The sequence below is a fragment of the Chroicocephalus ridibundus genome, chromosome 7 (assembly GCF_963924245.1).
Source record: "Chroicocephalus ridibundus chromosome 7, bChrRid1.1, whole genome shotgun sequence".
Classification (NCBI taxonomy): domain Eukaryota; kingdom Metazoa; phylum Chordata; class Aves; order Charadriiformes; family Laridae; genus Chroicocephalus; species Chroicocephalus ridibundus.
In genome coordinates, this window is record NC_086290.1 from 29,938,108 (window position 1) to 29,956,675 (window position 18,568).

Here is an 18,568-nt window from a genome sequence, read left to right on the forward strand (position 1 = left end):
TAGAGCTTATGATCAAAATGTGTACATATGAAGTGCTTTGCTTCAGAAATTTGCCAAACAGCTGAGTTAGTGGTGTAAGCTATTCTTTAAGTTAGGTGTATTGGATATCAAGACTCAAACACCAGAAGAATAACACTGTTGTAAACCCAAGTAAGCAAAAAAGAAATTCAGTGTATTTCCATGAAATCTGCATGCTTTAACATTGCTGGCAGAACACAGCAAAATACTTTATTGGAAATGTCCACATTAGAATTCAGTTTAAAACTTTCTAGTGTTTTTGTCTTGTCTTTTATACTGTTGTATTTTTACATATATTTCAGTGTAGTTCAGGGAATATTTTTAGTGTTCTGCTTGGCCCAGAAAGTATTTAAGAAGTCTGGTTGCTTCTTACTCAGTTAAAACTAACATTCGACAGTAGAAGATACACTCAGTAGTTGAGCTTTCCAAAAGTGCTGTTGCAAAAAAACTTCTGAGCTTAAATGTCTGTTTATTATAGGTGTGCACCAGATACAGCCCTCTAGTGAGTCTCTGCTTCTGGAAGCGGTGAAGCAGGTGAAAGTGAGTGATTTGGAAGATGATGTTCTTGAACTACCGGAAGAAGACACAGCAGCCAGTTCCAACTTGTAAGTATGGCAGAATAGAATGATTGAAATTTGTTTCTGTGATAGGGATGAGGAGTGAGAAACAGCTTCTGGAGCTGATTAGCATACAAAGCTTCCCTCTTTCTTTGTCTGACCTTAACAATGCAATCGAGGGCTTCGTAGTAGTTTTGAACAGCAGAAAAGTTGCTGTTGGATTTATCGTTATCAACAATGAGACATAAAGAGCCCCAGGGAAAGAAGGCAGAACAGATGTTTGTGAGGATCCATTAGTGATTCATTGTTCACAGCTGGTCTGAAGCTGAAGTTATGGAATTGTTGAGGCTTTTCTGCTATGTACGTTGGCTATAATTCTCAAGAGACGGTCTGCTCTGTAAGGGCATAGACCAATCTGGAACTGGCTCTCATCCATAGATGCCAGAGCCATCCCCTATGCCATCCTCTGTGTAGCATGGATATTTGCTTGACTGGCGTTAATCTGCTAGAGAGTCCCCTGTGTTTAAGAGCATTCCAGAGGAAGGTCTTCTGTGCTTCCTTCACTTCTTCACTTGTGTGACTTCAAAAAAAAAAAAATAAAAAAAAAAAGGAAAAGAAAAAAAGGGGGTGGGGCAGCAGGGTCTATGTGTGCCTCTATGTGTGTCTATGCTGTTGAAGTCCAGTAGAGATGTGGCACTCCTTTGAGTGATACCAGTGCATTTTCCTGTACCTTAAAGGTTCTTAAATGCTTGTTTGTGATGTGTCATATCTATACGCTTCTGAGCAACCATTACTTCAAATACTTCTAAAGATAACTTTAGTCACATGAACCAGGACTCAGCTCTGCTCCAGGCCAGAGAATTTAAGCACATGGCAATTAGATAAGAAAGGGAAATGCAGCCTCATGTTTTCATACTTCAAGGACGGTCAAGTCCATTGTGCCTGAAGCTGAAATGTCAAGCCTGAAGAACAATGCTATGAAATGATGTTTGGTACTCCAGTCTGAGACATCCAAGGCTGATGATGGAAGTAGCTTCATATAATCGTTTATGTTGTACTTTTAATGCCATTCAAATTTGATTCTTTTCTGAACTGTACTCTTACCAAGTACCTAAGCAACTGTATAATCTACCCAACCCTGTAACACTTAGTGGTATTTTTGTAGGGATGAGAAGGACGAGCAAAGTCAGAAAGAAAAGCTAATATTGTCTGAAGACTGTGAACTCATTACAGTGGTCGATGTGATACCTGGCAGGCTGGAGATCACTACCCAGCACATCTATTTCTTCGACAGTAGCATTGAAAAAGAGGAAGGTGAGCATGATCAGTATCTCTTTTCTTTTAAATACAGTTCATCATTCTGTTTTTAGTAGGCTGAGTTTCAATTTTTTGAGGAAGAGTGCCAAACTAATTGTGAAGAGACAAGTTGTGGACCTGTACTTACTATTTTACTCGGTGGTCAGTGGCTGGCTGATGCCTTCAGAATCACGAATCTGGAACTGTACCTGCTGAGCTGTTAAATTGATTCACTGTTAGTATTTCTTAAAAAAAAAAAAACAACAAACTTATCTTTAAAAATTAATTTAGCTCGCTAACAGGGAAAAAAAGAAGTCATTACCTCTAATTTGCTGCTTAAGTGACACATCCCTGTTCTACCTGACAAATGACATTTCACTCATACATTGATTAAAAAGTAGTTATAACTAATGATTAAAAAGCGGTAGTATGTAAACATTAATCACTTATGTTAATTTAGTGAACTTTAATAGAATATACACAGTTGAGTATGAAAACACTGAACTGAAATGTTTGACCAATAATGGCAAGATTTTCAAAAGCAGTGTGTCAAGAAGTTGGCCTTTTGGGAATTCTAAGCATAAAAGCTTCTATTTGAGCCTGTTCATGTTTTTTGTCAAGAAAATATGTTTATAATGTGTCTTTGATCAGAAAGCAAAACCAAATTCTACACTCCATCAGGTATTTCCTGATGCCTCTTTCTTTCAGCAGAATGATCGCTGAAGTTAATAATATTTTCCTGGCAAAATTGTTAATCAAGCCACGTATAAAATTTGCCTTTTCTAGGAGTGACTCTGGGGTGATTGGAAATCATGCTTCATTATGTCTGTATGAAAAGTTTTTGATATATTCCAAGTCAATAATCAAAGTACTCTTTCTAGGGGTAGGTTTTGATTTCAAATGGCATCTTTCTCAAATTCGAGAGATACATCTGCGTCGATACAACCTGAGGAGGTCAGCTTTGGAGATCTTCCTTACAGATCAAACCAACTACTTCCTCAACTTCAATAAGGAGGTACGGGTTTCCCAAATTTCCTTGATTTATATAATTAGCACAGGTGTCAATTTTAAGTTCATCGATTGTGTCTAATTTGAGTCTGGTGTCTTTCGTAATACTGTAACACTAGTAGCCAAAGGTTTGCTACATATAGCCATTATGTGAAATTAGACTGCCTTCTGTGAAAACCTCAGCCTGGCATCTAGAAACTGATTAATGGTGAAAAGAGGGATAAAACAAGATCATTTGTTTTCCTGTCTGTCCCTCTTATGTTACAGAACAATTATTCAACTAAAACTACATCAGTTGTATTCTAAATATCTTGAAGCCCACACATCTTTTAAAATATTCTCAGCAAATTAATTACAAAGGAAAGGAGACTTTCTATTTTACCACAACATTGTAAATCATTAGTGTTTCTATATTCCATGGTTTAGGATTAGTGAGCTTTTTTCCTTCCTGGATAACGTAAGTGATCCTTTGTATGTGGAACAAAGATAAATACCAGAACTTAGGGTGAGTTACATACTAGTAGGTCAGTTTATGAATAGCACCTATAAAATGCTGTGGGTTGTTTTGGTTTGGTTTTAAGTAAATAAATCTTTGCAATAGTTTTGTAGGGAAAACATTTGTGTACTTTATTTGAACAGCAGCAGTATTTCCTAGAAGACTTCTGTGGGAATAATGATTTTCTGTGTAGCATCTACATACACAAAAAATCACTTTATAACATGTGTTGCCTTTGTATCTTGTAACGTAAGGACATCACATCTATCCATGTCCAAATGTTTTATGCATCAAGAGATAAAAATGTTTAAAAATGTAACTGTGTTCATTTATTTCACATTTTAATTAGTAAGAAGTTGTTTACTTGTTAGCTTCAGTCTCCAGAATAATTCTTTTATTAATCCTGTTTTCTAACAGGTACGAAACAAAGTATATAGTCGAATATTGTCACTGCGTTCTCCAAATATTTCTGGGACCAGATCTCCCCAGGAACTCTTTAAAGCTTCAGGCTTGATGCAGGTACAAGACTTCAGTATAAATGGTCTAGAGCATTCCTCTGCTTTTTGAAGGAGTCCTGGGAAGTCCTGAGCTATTGATTTTACTTCCCCCCACCCACCCACCCAGTGTTTAGATGGCAGCTGCTGTACCTCCTCAGTCTGGTCCCTGAACTTTCACATGCATATTTTTAGAATTGCTGTGTTTTGTGTTTACAGTCAGTGAGGTAAATGGATAGAGTCAGGCTCTGTTGATGTGATTATGACAAGTGTTCCAACAAGAATGGAAAACATGTAGCAGATTTGCTTCTGTTTTTAGTCCATGATCTTGAGTGCACATTTTGGAACTTCTTTCACTACATGTGAAAATAACTTTCCCTGCTACCTTTTCGTTATGGGGCTTTCAGCAAAACCCATGTGAAGATTAAGCAGGAAGTATGGTATTAAGGGAATTGGTAATATTGGTGTAAAAGGAAAATGTCAAAATGTCTGTATTACTGTAAATGTGGATAAATATTTTTAATGTAATAAATGTATACTTACTTTACATTTCTTTATGCCAAAACTACTGTTTTCTCTGAGGGAAGAAGCTTTACGAATGACTTTTAAAATATTGGAAATACTTTGGTTTTTCTTTGTTTCCTTAATGATAAAAGATATTATGTTGTATAATTAAGTAGAGAAAATATCGTCTGTAATTAAATGTGTCTATCACACTACAGACAGATACTGAGCCGTTCTGAACACAGCTGTCTGTTCTGCGGTTTAAAATACAGTAGTGGAGCGAAGGCGCAAGGGCAACGTTAGCTCACAAATTCCTGTATCATTAACCAATGGGACAACAATTTATAAATGATTTTTGGTCTTCGAACTCTAATGGATCTCAAAGTTCTGTTCCCCTTTTTCTCAGTACCTGTTTACCTGCCTTCTTTTTGTTTCTTTGATTTCTGTTTTTCTTCTTTTTTATTCTGAGGCTGCTAGTTTTCTGCTGCCCTGTATTTAAAACAGTACTGTCGTCAACCAGGGACAGGATTTCAATTAAATATGGGTAGCACAGTCATTGAATCAAAGGGAAAATAAACTTTTATTAGGAGGAATTAAATTTGGACTTTCATACCATTTGTAGTCTTGTGCTAATACTGTCCTCTGGCAGATAAATACTGACAAGACATGTAATTCGCAATAGTATGTTTGATGTAGTGACTTCCATTGTATCTTCTTTTGTCCTTCAGAAATGGGTGAATAGAGAAATATCCAACTTTGACTACCTTATTCAGCTGAACACAATGGCAGGACGAACTTACAATGATCTTGCTCAATATCCTGTGGTAATTAAAATAATTTTAAATTTTTGACAAAGATATGTGTATTTTTCTATTTTGAAAGATGGATTTTTGATCTCAATTTGATCTTTGACTCTTTTTTTTTTTTTTTTTTTTTCTTTTCCCAGTTCCCCTGGATTTTACGAGATTATACTTCAGAAGAACTGGACCTGAATAATCCTGCAGTCTTTAGGGATCTGTCCAAACCCATAGGGGTAGTAAATGAGAAGAATGCTAAGGCTGTGAAAGAGAAGTATGTATTTGAACACTCATTTATAGTTCTCTGTCTTTTCTGAGCCTCCAGGCTAGTAACACATTTGAAAAATAAAGTGGTGACAGTGAAATTTTTAAAAGCTAGTTTTATAACATCACAGAGGCAGTTGCAAAGGTTGTTGGTTTGTTGTTCCTGCTGCATTCAGATTAGTTAGCATATGTGGCACTGAAATGACAAAATTTACTGTCGTAAATTTTCAGTTGTTTCTTGCATGAGGAGATGAAAAACTGAACGGCTGTAGAAGCACTTAATTTAATGGCCCAGCAGCCTGAAGAGACAGTGTCCCATGTCTGCTTCAAGATAAGGAACGTGAAATCATCCTGATGAGTTGAGTTGCCTGTGCTGAGAGGTAGCATTGATCCTAAATCTGTGCTTCCTTTTCAAGCGTAGATTATTATCTTTGAAATAAAATGTAACTCGGTGACTTCCAGCAACTCCTCTGTAGGTAGGAATGACAAGTACTTACACCCATGCATCAGTGTAGCGATCCTTCCTTTTTTGCTAGCGTGGGGGGTGAGTGTGCTATCATACCAGAGTGCACTTGTCAGCCTTCTTTCAAAACCGGCTTTCTTCTGAAAACTTGGAACATGGAGAATTTTCTTTGAATGATTAGGCTCTGTCCCTGACTGTAATGAAATTGATTCTCTAGCAGTGTGCTTAATTGTACCTTCTCTTCCTCGCCTTGTGACACTGAGGAATGTGTCAGCCAGATGGTGGCATAGTACAGTAGAGTGAGTTTGCCGGTAGTAAAGGAAATGGGCATGAGTATAAATCTCTTTTCTGCATCATGTGTTAAAGGAGAAGCCACTGCCTCATTATTCACACACACGTACACCACCCGAGTCTTTAACTGCTCGGACCAAAGTCCCTTCACAGCGGGCAACCACAGTGCGCTAATGGGTGCCCCTTTTTGACTCCTCACACACACGCTTACTCTCACACATGCTCCCTCCTCCTTCAAGCTCAACCCTAGGTTTACCGCAGCAGAGTCTCATTCATCGAGATTGTATAAAAATAAGTAATTTAATTGAAAGGTACAGCAACAAGGTCAGCCTGGGCTGGGTGCCTCCGAAAAGGGAGGGCCCTTGAACAAAGAAATCCCTGGGCAATTATACCCTTGCGGTGTACACAGCTGCCCCTCACGCACTGTTCACGTGTCTTCTAGTCCTATGCTGATTTTTGGTCTGAGGTCTTCTAAAAACTTACTCGATTCTTTTTCTGTGTCCAGACGGGCAGGCTGTTGACTGCTCTTATCTTGTTTGATCTTGTTGATTTGCAGTCTCTGCTAAAGGTTGTAGGCTCCTTATCTTCTGGTTTACACTTCTTGAGCTCCTGCACTCACTGGCAGAACATGGGGAACTGAAAAGTCCCAGAGTTGGGGAAAGCACTATCAAAATATCAGTGCGTTATCAACGTTTTTCTTATACTGAAAGACTAAACACAGCACTGTATCAGCTGCTAGGAAAATTACTAAGAAAATTAACACTATTGCGTCCTAAAGGCTTCAGCAAATCTGGGTACTCATGCTAAGTAAAGTGAAGCAAACAGCATAAATCACACCATATTATAACCTTAAGTAATTTAATATCTCTCAATGCCTGACAGTCACACACACTCTTTCTTTTTTTTACTATTTTTTTTTTAAATGTTTTCACTTCAATAACAAATATTTGGCTTAGTGATGTGGGGTTTTTTTGTCCTGTTTTATAAAATCGTGCTAAATCAGGCTTATCTTGCACTTTATCCAGTTTCTGGTAGTTGATAGCAAATGGCTAGGGAAGAGTATAAGAGCAGGTATGCAAAGGCTTTATCTGGTGTACGTTTCTTTCTTTCAGTAGTCTTTTGCGTAGGGACTTTCTAAGTCCGAATTGGAATCCTTGTGTTAATAGAACTCAAATGTATTTTTCTCATATAGATTGCTGTGATTGTTTCCTTTGAATCCTTGCCTCCAATAAGTATAATCCACATATAAATCAGCTGTAGTGCTCAGTTGTATTTATAAACATGTTTGGGTTTGTTTGTTTGTTTGTTTTTTTTTCAGATATGAGAATTTTGAGGATCCCCTTGGGATAATTGACAAATTTCACTATGGGACACATTACTCAAATGCTGCTGGTGTCATGCATTATCTCATTCGGGTAGAACCTTTCACAACACTTCATATCCAACTTCAAAGTGGCAGGTATGCTGTGAGCAAATAAGCAGCACCTTTATTTTTCTTATAATTTTACTGAGGGAATGAACAATGCCTAACCTGAGTTTTCTGACCCACAGATTCGACTGTGCTGACAGGCAGTTCCACTCTATTCCTGCTACCTGGCAGGCGCTCATGGACAACCCCAATGATGTCAAGGAACTTATCCCAGAGTTCTTCTACTTCCCAGAGTTCCTGGAGAATCAAAATGGTAAACTGACTCTTCAGAATATTCTCATAGAAAACTGTTTTTGTATTCTTCAGAAGAGAATTGCTACAACCATTTGTGAATGCGGTGGAACACTTCTTATTAAAGCTTTATAGTGTGCTTATAGAAATTACTTTAGTCGTCATGCTGGCTTCAAACTGTTTAATGAAGACACTAGTTGTGTTAGGCATCAGCCTAAACATTGTTTAAAATTCATCCTGGGGGCTCGAGGATGGCTAAAAATAGTGTTGTTTACCTAATTTGAAATATCAGAGATTCTTATTTGGGTGTTTGGAAAAGTTAGCAATAGTTAATACTGATTAGTTAGTAAGAGTTAATACAGATTACTTAGTATTCTTTTTACTGGGTTTATTGGGTGAGTTTGGACATCTGCAAATATGGGACATCTTTGTTGTAGGCAACCAGCATATTTTCTGCTTGTTACTGTTCTCTTCCAATGCAGTGTTAAGTCACCTGATTTTAGATCCATATAAGGTTTCATTTCCCATCAGAGGAAGGAAAAAAAAAAGGAAGAAAAAAAAAGCTGTCTCACTTATATATAATGCTGATTGAAAAGACAGCATTCTGATGTGAGACTCCTGGCAATTTTTTAATTCATGTTTATTGCACAGGGAATTGTTTCTGTGCCTCTTAGACAATTTAAAAATGGATTTGTATCTTTGTGTTGCTAGCTACAACCTACTAGAGTTCTAAGTTACAAAAATTGGAAACAGCTAAATGACACTTTCAAACGTCATTTAAGTATTTAAAGTTGTTCTAATGAAAGCTGGTGGGATTTAAGATTTCTTGAAAGCCTTGATTCTACAGTTGTTTAAACCTATAAGTAACTTCATTCTTATGAATAACCTCATTGAAATGTTTTGGACTCTTAATCCTGTAAAACAAAGCAAATGCAGATGTGTTTACAGATAGGTGTGTAAATGATTAATGCTACTTTTAAGGTTGAGACTCAGCTTCGAAGTCATTTAGGTGCTTTGGACAACAGTTACCCTGTATCATTTGACATTTTAAAGATTCAGAACGGAACTGAACCTCCTTGCTTTAGTGGTGGGGTTATTGAAGATTTACATTAAGAATTTTTCAATATCCTTCCCTTGCATTGAGAAAGTAACGCTCTTTAATCTTTATTGAGAAATCAAGATATTTGAAATATTTTGTAGTAACTCAAAAATTCTCCGAATTATTCACTAGGTTTTAACTTAGGTCAGCTTCAAATATCCAAAGAGGTGGTAAATGATGTTATTCTCCCCAAATGGGCCCACTCTCCAGAAGACTTCATTTATAAACACAGGAAGGCTCTGGTAAGATGATGTTTGTATGCGTGAAGTAGTGATAAAGTACACCTACACATTGTCACTGTGGCTTAAGTGTAAAATACTGGGACTGCATTCAAACTAGAGCTGTGATTGCATTTGACATTACAAGTACCCCTAGAACTTTCAGTTAAAAGCACTGTGCATGTCGATAAAATGCTCAAAATTAAAAGGAAAGAGCCTCACGATACTGATCATTTGGGAGTTTGTTGCCCTAGCAGATAAAATGCAGAATTAGGTGGGTTTAGGTGATAAGGCTGCCCTTGCTTTTTATAAATTATTCTGTATGGTACTAGGGACCTAGCAGCTTACCTCCCCTTGCACGGTTGCATTTCAATAGTCTAGACGTGCTGCTTTGCTGTATTAATTTTCCATCCTATCTGGCAGTTCCTGCCTTTAACACAGATGGATATTCTTATGGTTCTACCCTATACATTGGTACGTACCTAGTTTGTGGATACTCTTAGTTTAGGAATTAAATCTCTTTCACAGAAAATAGTAGATACTTCAAGAAGAGAGCAATAACTTTTTTATTCTTACAAGAGCATTTTTCCATTCTAGGAATCTGAGTATGTTTCTGCTCATCTTCATGAATGGATAGATTTGATTTTTGGCTACAAGCAGAGGGGACCAGCTGCAGTGGAGGCGCTCAATGTGTTCTATTATTGTACTTATGAAGGTACAAAGCAGTATACTCTCTTGTCATTGTCATCAGACTTGTGGGTTTTCAGTATTAGACAGAAAACACTTGATTTGTGAGCATGCCATACAGTAGCATAGGGTAAGGCAACAGAATGGTAGATGAAATGTGGCAGCATAACTTGTAATTTGTCATCAAATAGCCAGAGTATTTGATGCTTTGATCAGAAGTTGTGAACCTGAAATGTTAATAAAGCTTTTTTTGAAGGGGGGCTGCTCCAGTTGTTTGTATTTTGTTTCTAGAAGTGCTTGGGAGGTTTTGTTAATTTCTCATTTGCTTGCTTAAAAGCATTTGTGGGAAGAGGTTTCTTGTGGTTTAGGAGTCAAGGCAAGTTGTTTAAGAACAGCAAGTATTGAAGTCAAATGTTACTCTGTTAATTCCAAAGGTGATTTTTGGGTGGCTTTTGTGTGCAACTTATTGCATATATGAAGTATAAGACAAAAGCCTGCAATTCTTGCATTTACAGATACACTTAAAATTCTGCATGCAGAGTGGAGTTTTCAGATTGCATTTTACATAGAGGCATTGTTTGGAGGCTTTTCTGGGGCAAAGGGTGATAATGCTGCAATTAAATTCAGTTTTGCAACATTTGTTGACCATACTGGTTCTCAATAACTTGTTTGATTTATGTTCTTTTTCCTTTTTTCTACCCTTCGTTGTTCTGGTTGTGATCCAGGTGCTGTGGATTTGGATGCTTTAACAGATGAGAAAGAAAGGAAAGCTTTAGAAGGGATGATAAACAATTTTGGGCAAACTCCCTGTCAGCTGCTAAAGGTAATGCTCTTTGTTCCCTCTCAATCAGACCTTTGTGGTTAAATCCAACTGAGTTACAAAGGACCTGTGGAAAAAGTGGAAAAAATAATGGTCTGTAGGATAACGGTTTGTACTTTTAGGAATGTTAAGTCTTTTCCACTTTACCATTTGTAAAGGTCACACTGATGGAAATTTAGCATACCATGTTCAAAAGAATTTAATTTACTTTAAGAAGGGAAATAAGGTGCTTAAGAGTCTGTTTTCCCATTGATTGCCAATAAGATTCGGAGTATCTTATATGACTTGAACAAATTGATAAGTTTGTCTAATTTGATATTCCTTCAAATACTGTTTTCTAGGAGCCCCATCCGCAAAGGCTGTCAGCAGAAGAGGTAGTGCAGAGACTAACTAAAAGTGATACCTCTACTCTGAATCTCTTCCAGCACCTCACTGAACTGAAGTCATTCTTCATAGAGGTAATTGTGTTACTTGAAATTGTTTTAAGTCTAATCTGGAACTTCTGATGTACTTGAAACAGAAGGTCACAACGTAGATGAAAATAAACTTGCTTCCTCTTTGAAGAAAATCTTTTTAAATGAAATGTGTATAAAAGGAACTCTGTCTCTTTAGTTAGTGTCATAGAGGTTGAATCCCATAGATTTGCATCTGCTTGCCCACTTGTGTGGGTCTTGTTTGAGTATTAAGTTAGCCACCACACCAAGAAAGCCAAGAACATCACTGGTGGTATGTGAGGACTCACTGTACTTGGTACCTAAACTCACTGATTCAGGACAGAGCCAGGGTATAATTTCTGGTGTTTCCAACAAAGCATACCTGCGTGAACTGAATGTGTGTGTTCCAGTGCTTTAGACTACTGTACAGGTCTGACATTGATTCCAGAGGCTTGGGGTCTTACTCTTTACAGGTTCTAGATTTGTCCTTTAGCTCTTGGATATAATCAGACCAAAACCATGTGCTTTCTCTTAGGGAATCAGTGATGGAGTGCCCATCGTCAAAGCTGTTGTCCCCAGGAATCAGTCACGTTCTTTCATTTCTCAGGGAAGTCCAGAGATCTTGGTGAGTTGCATGTGTCAATACTATTCTTAGAGTGCAGACAGTCAAATAGGTGTATTTTTTTCATACAGCTTGTAGAGAAACACTTCTTAACTGTTCCTTTTCAAATGTATTCCTTTAACTGATAATGAATGTCAGCTACAAGTTAAATATTTGTCTTCTGAAGAGAAGCCAGGCTGAGTTGTTGAATGGCATTTAAGAACTGATGAGACATGAGTGTAAGTTGTAGTGAGGTGTATTGTAAGTTGCCCGCTTGATCTACTTCCATGGCAGCAATCAATTTCCTAATGCAATGCAGCCCAGCTTTAAAATCACAGGATTAAGTTATTAATGGCATCATTATGTTTATCATTACTTTCCAACCCATATAAACTATACAGTATGTGGCATACACACACTGCAAAGGCCTGCACTGTTCCTAAAATTAACTTTTGCACTGACTAATACAGGTGCTGGTACTATGACAGATGGCCAAATGATGAAAGAAGGGGAGTGTTTTTGTGTGTGTACATCTGTATGTATGATCTGCATGCTGGCCCCTGTGCAATAATACCTTTGTTTTGCGGGAAAGAATATTCTTTTCCAATATTCCTATTTTGTAGGTCAAACTTACTGTCCTGGCTTAATGTGGTATGTGCATTTGTCATTTGGAATTTGGGCATGTCTAAAATTCTTATTGTGTTTTTTTAAATACCTGATGAAAATAACCTCAAATATTTAGATTCCTTTCTTACTTTCTCAAAAACAGATCTGTAGTACAATTTTTTTTTTTTAAACTTACCATGTTGATAAGTTAACTATTAATGATTACTATTTCAAAGAACAGAAGAAGCAGCTTAAACTAAATGACTCAATTGTAATTAAATGTTTGAGAGAGGTTGGTTGGCTGGGGTTTTGGGCTTTTTTTGTCTTCTCCCACCTTTCAGCTTCTCTGACCCATCTAGAATATACTCTCTTCTAACTTGACAATATGTACCACATGTGGATTAGCTCATCTGAGCTGGATTTATTTATTTATTTTTTTTTAATTTGTGAGGGAAGGAGTGTGCGTGCTTTTTTTCCTTGTGCTAAATTCTTGAGAAGCCTACACTGGATTTTATGCAAGCTCTATTACCATCAAAGGCAAGCAGAAAATAAGGGTTTCACCAATCTTTCTATGAAATTTTTTAGGTAACAGCAAGTCTGAACTGCATTATTGGAACTCACGGTTGGCTACCTTATGATAAAAATATCTCCAACTATTTTACATTCATCAGAGATACCACAGTGACAAATCCCAAGTAAGCAAATGATGAGGAGAGGTGCAGAGTAATGCATCTACAGTAATAAAACACAGTAACTGATCAACAATCGGGGGATTATACTGTTTTCATTGAATGCATCTTCTGATGTTAAATAATATTACCTCTAATCTGTAATGCTGCTTTATTTAAAGAGTTATGTAAGTGGCATTTCAAGGCTCTTCATTCTTAGAGCTACTTCTACTTTTTTTTCTGTCAATCATAAAAACTTATCTTGGACCCTGAGATGGGCAGTCATCGTACGTTCTTGTGCTATAATGCAGGTATATGTGGTGGGTTTGTTTCTTTGGTTTTTAGAAGGTTCCTTTTTTTCTTTAATGTTACAATACCTAGCAGGGACATGAGTTACCCAGAATCAAATTGCATAAAAGACTGAAAAGATCTAAGATGAAATCTTGCTTCCACTTGCTGATGGCAGTGAGAGTTTTACCGTGGATATCAGGGGGCCAGAATTTCACCTATTATAATTTTTGTTTTTTAAGATAGAACCTCTTCTATAGATGGAATGTCTTATTCATTTTTAAAGGTACAGGAAGTGCAAAGAGCATTGATTTGAACTAAGGTTACTTTTAACTGCTCATCATTTGCCTACAGAACACAACGCAACATGAGTGGCCCTTTTGCACCGGGGCTGGAGATCACCTCTAAGTTGTTTGCAGTATCCCATGATGCAAAACTGCTCTTCAGTGGAGGACACTGGGACAATAGCATCAGAGTGACATCTCTTACAAAAGGCAAGCTGATTGGACAGCACATCAGGCACATGGGTTAGTAACTCTTTATATTGTGAAATGAAAGGTTTTATGTATTGTACCTTGATGTTTGGGCTTCTGGGAAAGAATTCTAGCCAGTGCACTTGAGCAGACCGGCATATCAGTTATAAGGGAATGGCAGCCTAACAATAGAAGTGTACTTGAACTGTGATTATACATAAATACTTGAGCATTGCTTTTTAGTCATTGTAGTAATGGTTTAATGTAGTTTCAAAATAAGGCTTAACTGCTGCTTTTAGGTAGCAAAGCTAATTAAGTCAGGTGGATATACCTGGCTGTACAATGACTTCATTGTTTAATACAGTCTCATCAGTCCTTCAGAAAGTGGAACGTTTCAGTCTATTCAGCCCATCAGAAAGTGGAACGTTTCATGCTGACTGCAAATCAGGATACATTGTTGACATGGTGCGTGCACATTGTCACTCTGTGGGAAATCAGCCTTAAATATCTATGTGTTTTCTTTCCTTTGTCTAGATATTGTGACCTGCTTGGCAATAGACTACTGTGGAATTCATTTAATTTCAGGCTCCAGAGATACTACCTGTATAATATGGCAAATAGTTCAGCAGGTAAGTTATTTTGGCATACTCTGGGAGGCAGTTTCTGAATGCTTTTTTGTGCTTCTCTGTTTTGCTATGATGATTTACTGATTTCCTTTCTTTCAGGTTTGCAGGGAAGATAGTCCAATAAAATTGATTAGCTTAGCAATTTTTTTTACTCCCATTGTCTTCTGTGTTTGAAGTATTCACACATTAGTTACTATATAGTTGACATACAATATTTTAGAGGCACTCTTAAAGATTTCAGATATTTTCAGGATAGGCAAATTATCCCCCGTCATACAGAGGGGAGAATGGAAGGAGAGAGGCACTACTTGATACTACCAGAATTAGTCAGAATAATGTTTACATTTCTAGGCTGCTGTTCACTCCAGTAGTTGCATTCTGTAATTGCATTTCCTCTGTGGGAAGTACTGATGGCTATACTGGGAGTTAGCAAAGATGACACTAGTCTGTTGCATGGATTTCTGCTGGCGTTTTGGAATTCTTTAACATTGATCTTGTGCTTTCACACAGTTAAAGTGGTTGTGTGATGCATGTGTGCATGCTTACACTCAAAATGTGAGGCCATTTCCATTGTTATGCATTTGAAATGTTCATTTCTGATTGCTGCGGTACAGATTTGTAATTGGGAATAACTGCAGAGGGGAGCTGTCACGTTATGGACAGTACATTTGGTCAGGTCACCTTGTTCTTACCGTTGAACTAAAGTCAGCATGTTAAACCAGTACTTTGGTGCGTAACTGCATGTGTTTTTGTGGAAGCTGTCTTTATGGTGGGAGTATTTATAATTTTTTCCAAGAAGTACTTTGTACCAATGGTGCGTGGTCAAAAGGTGAGACCTTAGTCTTAAGTGAGGATGAATGTTGGAAATTTTTTAGTTTATCTTTTCAGTGTGAGTTAAGTCATCCTCTGGAGACTATCTTTGTTTAGAATTGCTTTTTCTTAAGATTTCTAATGTATTTTTTTATTTAATGGATAAGTAAGTGATGTTGTATGTATTGTAAATTCTTGTGAGAATTTTATCTTGGTCTTTACAAAGGGGCAGCAATGGACTGCGTACTTTGGCTTCTGTTCTATTGTCTGCTCTGCATTGTCACCTTCTTTCCCAGCTCTGTGTTTTGACACTTGTTCTGCATTCCTGCATGCTTCAGGCTTTCAGGGCTTGGTTGGCAGTTGAATTTCTATCACAGAAATGAGAATAGAGAGCCCTCTGCAGAACTATTTACTGTACCTTCTCTAAGAACAGGTCTTGCCTTAGAACTGGTTTGAGAATAAATCTGTGTATGCTGGCAGTACACTCACTGGAACAAAAGTACTAAATAATTTTGACACCCTGCAGTCATTTGGGAAAACGACTATTTTTAATGAGCATTATTGCAAGATTTCGTTTGCATAACATACTACTGGTATTCACTGAGAAGGATTATTTCCTTACTTTTCCGTAGAAAATGGAACTGAGTTACTGTAATTTTAAGCAAAATAGCTTTCAGCTTCTTTAAGCTTGGCTGTGAAGGTAGTGCTTAATTCCAAGGTAAAATGTAAGAACTGAACAAGCCCAGATACACAAGTGAAGAAAAAGTGTGTGTATGGGTGGGTGAACAACTGTTAGGACTGCTCACTGTGGTCCTTGCACACCTGGACATCTGAAGGAATAGAAACAAGTCAGCTAAGTAACTCTGTCTTTCACATCTGCATAGTAACTGTACATTCGTTCATTCTTGTGATTTCAGTAAATAGGGCTGCTGACATAATAAATTGAAATTGGAATGGGTGAGTTATGCCTTTGGTTTTGGCCTATGTCAAATATACATCACACACAACTGACACTGAAGATACCAGAAATTTATTTTCTGTTTGTCCTTCAGCTGCAAGAGAATGTGTCATTGCACTTTTTGTTACTCTCAGGGAGGAGTGCCTGTAGGCCTGGCACCTAAGCCATTACAGATCCTCTATGGGCATACTGATGAAGTTTCGAGTGTTGGCATCAGCACTGAACTGGATATGGCAGTGTCAGGATCCAGGGTAAGCACCCTCATACTTTTCCCTTCTTTGCCTCTTCTCTGCTCAAACCATAGAGCATGTTTGAAGTTGATTAAGAATAATTAAAAAAAAAAAGTGACTATTTCACAACTTTTTTTACTTCAGCCGTGTGCATCAAGATGTGTACTGTCTCCCTTGCTTAAATCAGGCTGTCTCAAACTGCTCTGCACAGCATAGGCCTCAGCTACCATGTTGTATTATTCTGCATAGATGAGCTTTAATGTGTGTGGACTTATTTGGAGATCTTAAGGTTCTCACAGAAACAATTCTGTGACAGTTTCTTCCCTGCTTCCTTAACCCTGAAGGTTCTGTGCAGCTTTACTCATGCTCTACCTTACTGTACTACACCGGCAGGCTTCTCAACTCTGTAATCATAAATGTGAGCTACGAAAAGGCTGATGTGCTGCCTGCCTATCCTTCCCCTCTTTGCTTTGCATTTGTTTTCTCATTTGCCTATAGTACGTGGCCTTGAGGGGAAGGCTTCTTTGTGTAGAGTTCCTAATGCTCAGGAGTCTTGATCTCCAGTTAAGGATTTAGGTGCTTTCAAAATATTCTCTCTGTATTTAAATACTCTTTCTGTGTGTTGCGGTAACTCACCTGAATTTGGTTGCTGCAGGATGGGACTGTTATTGTCCGCACTATTCGGAAAGGTCAGTATGTGAGGACTTTGCGACCACCTTGTGAGAGTTCTCTCCTGCTGACTGTTCCCAATCTGGCTGTGTCCTGGGAAGGCCATGTAGTTGTCCACACCAGCATAGAAGGAAAGACTACTCTAAAGGTACTTAAGTTCACGCAATACCTCTGTTTCTTTTGCTGAAGACTTTAATCATGCATGTACTTAACTTCATCCTTATTTCCTACAGTAATGAGGCTTTTTGAGCATGCTCTGTCTGTTTCCTTGGTTTTTTATTTTGCTAGCCAATTTGAGTGAAATTTAATTAAAAGATAAATCACAGACATACTGTGCTTCTGTAAATTTCATGAAAATCTCCAAACACCTGCAAGGAAGATGCCCAAGCATGTGCTAATGAATCTTCCTGGGAGAGCTGTTTTGAAATGGAAAACTAGGGGAAACAAGTTCCACTGTGCACAGAAACAGGGTCCTTAATGGGGAGCAGTAAGTTCTGGGTGCAAGGTGCCCAGTGACTACACTGATGTTCCTTAGTTTTGGATTGGAGAAATAGCTCTAAGGTTCACAGGGTAGCTTATTCTGTCTATTGAGTAGCTATGTAGTTGTTTTAATAAGGGTAGAGCTGTTCTGATTTCTATGAGCATGGGAATTTTCTTGGAAGACAAATGACAAATTTCTTGGATTGCATTGGGAAGATGGGGAGAGAAGGGACCAAGGTATTGTCAGGCTGGGAGAACTTCAGATGGTTGTGTTAGCTGCGTCTTTAATCTGTCAAGAATTTGTTGCCTTGTCCAGAAAATGCTTCTAGATCTAGCTCTATGGCAATATACCTGTTTTCTTCTGCTTTTCAATTTGGGGTGGGGAAGAGGGAGAGTGGCAGCAGGGCTGAATATGAGTGCTCTCTTCTTTCTTTCTTAACAAAAATCCTTATAAAATAGGGACCTGTCCATTAAATCCAATAATGTTTTCAGAAAATTTGGGATTGATTAGATGGATAGGTAAGACATTGCCATGTTACATCAAGAGGTAATGAGGAATAACTTCGAAAATTTCCGTACAGGACCTGGTATACATACACACTGCATATAAGCTCAGTAGTCTCGTATTGTTCAACAAGGAAACTGTTGTCAGTGATACTATCTGTGGGTTATTGCCCAAGTTAGCTCCTGTTAGTGAGCTAAAGATACAAATAATACACTCTTAATCCAGTCAGTCCTCTGTGACAGATTTATTTTTGATCTATTCAGGATAAGAACGCATTACATCTCTATTCTGTCAATGGAAAATATCTGGGTTCTGAGACTCTGAAGGAGGAAGTGTCAGATATGTGTGTGACTGGCGAGTATATTGTGATGGGCAGCTTACAGGGATTTCTTTCCATACGGGATCTCTACAGGTAATGTACCACCATCAGTAGTTTATTATTGAGATGCAAATAAATGGCTTATTGAGAAATGGTTGTGTAACATGGACTTTGCTTGTAGTTGGTAGTGCTTTTTTCTGTGTTCCTGAAGAAACTCTTTTGGGGGGAA

The 18,568-nt window shown here is 37.8% G+C and overlaps 1 protein-coding gene across 11 annotated transcripts in view; it reads left to right on the top strand.

Annotated features, from left to right (window-relative positions):
• NBEAL1 (neurobeachin like 1) overlaps positions 1-18,568 on the top strand; it is an 89,868-nt gene that overhangs the window by 61,527 nt on the left and 9,773 nt on the right. For 10 of the 11 annotated variants that reach the window (XR_010071948.1, XM_063341084.1, XM_063341081.1 and 7 more), the window contains 19 exons: positions 497-623; positions 1,741-1,889; positions 2,753-2,886; positions 3,793-3,894; positions 5,102-5,197; positions 5,320-5,444; positions 7,507-7,647; positions 7,740-7,870; positions 9,080-9,189; positions 9,763-9,880; positions 10,578-10,675; positions 11,014-11,130; positions 11,642-11,731; positions 12,899-13,008; positions 13,624-13,796; positions 14,277-14,371; positions 16,271-16,387; positions 17,022-17,183; positions 18,284-18,432. Coding sequence is in view for 9 of the 11 variants with exons in the window: in XM_063341084.1 (XP_063197154.1) it covers positions 497-623; positions 1,741-1,889; positions 2,753-2,886; positions 3,793-3,894; positions 5,102-5,197; positions 5,320-5,444; positions 7,507-7,647; positions 7,740-7,870; positions 9,080-9,189; positions 9,763-9,880; positions 10,578-10,675; positions 11,014-11,130; positions 11,642-11,731; positions 12,899-13,008; positions 13,624-13,796; positions 14,277-14,371; positions 16,271-16,387; positions 17,022-17,183; positions 18,284-18,432 (2,344 nt within the window). In the remaining 2 variants the exon portion in view is untranslated. Of the gene's footprint in view, positions 1-496; positions 624-1,740; positions 1,890-2,752; positions 2,887-3,792; positions 3,895-5,101; positions 5,198-5,319; positions 5,445-7,506; positions 7,648-7,739; positions 7,871-9,079; positions 9,190-9,762; positions 9,881-10,577; positions 10,676-11,013; positions 11,131-11,641; positions 11,732-12,898; positions 13,009-13,623; positions 13,797-14,276; positions 14,372-16,230; positions 16,388-17,021; positions 17,184-18,283; positions 18,433-18,568 lie in introns of those variants that run through there. The other variant, XR_010071949.1, reaches the window with a different exon arrangement.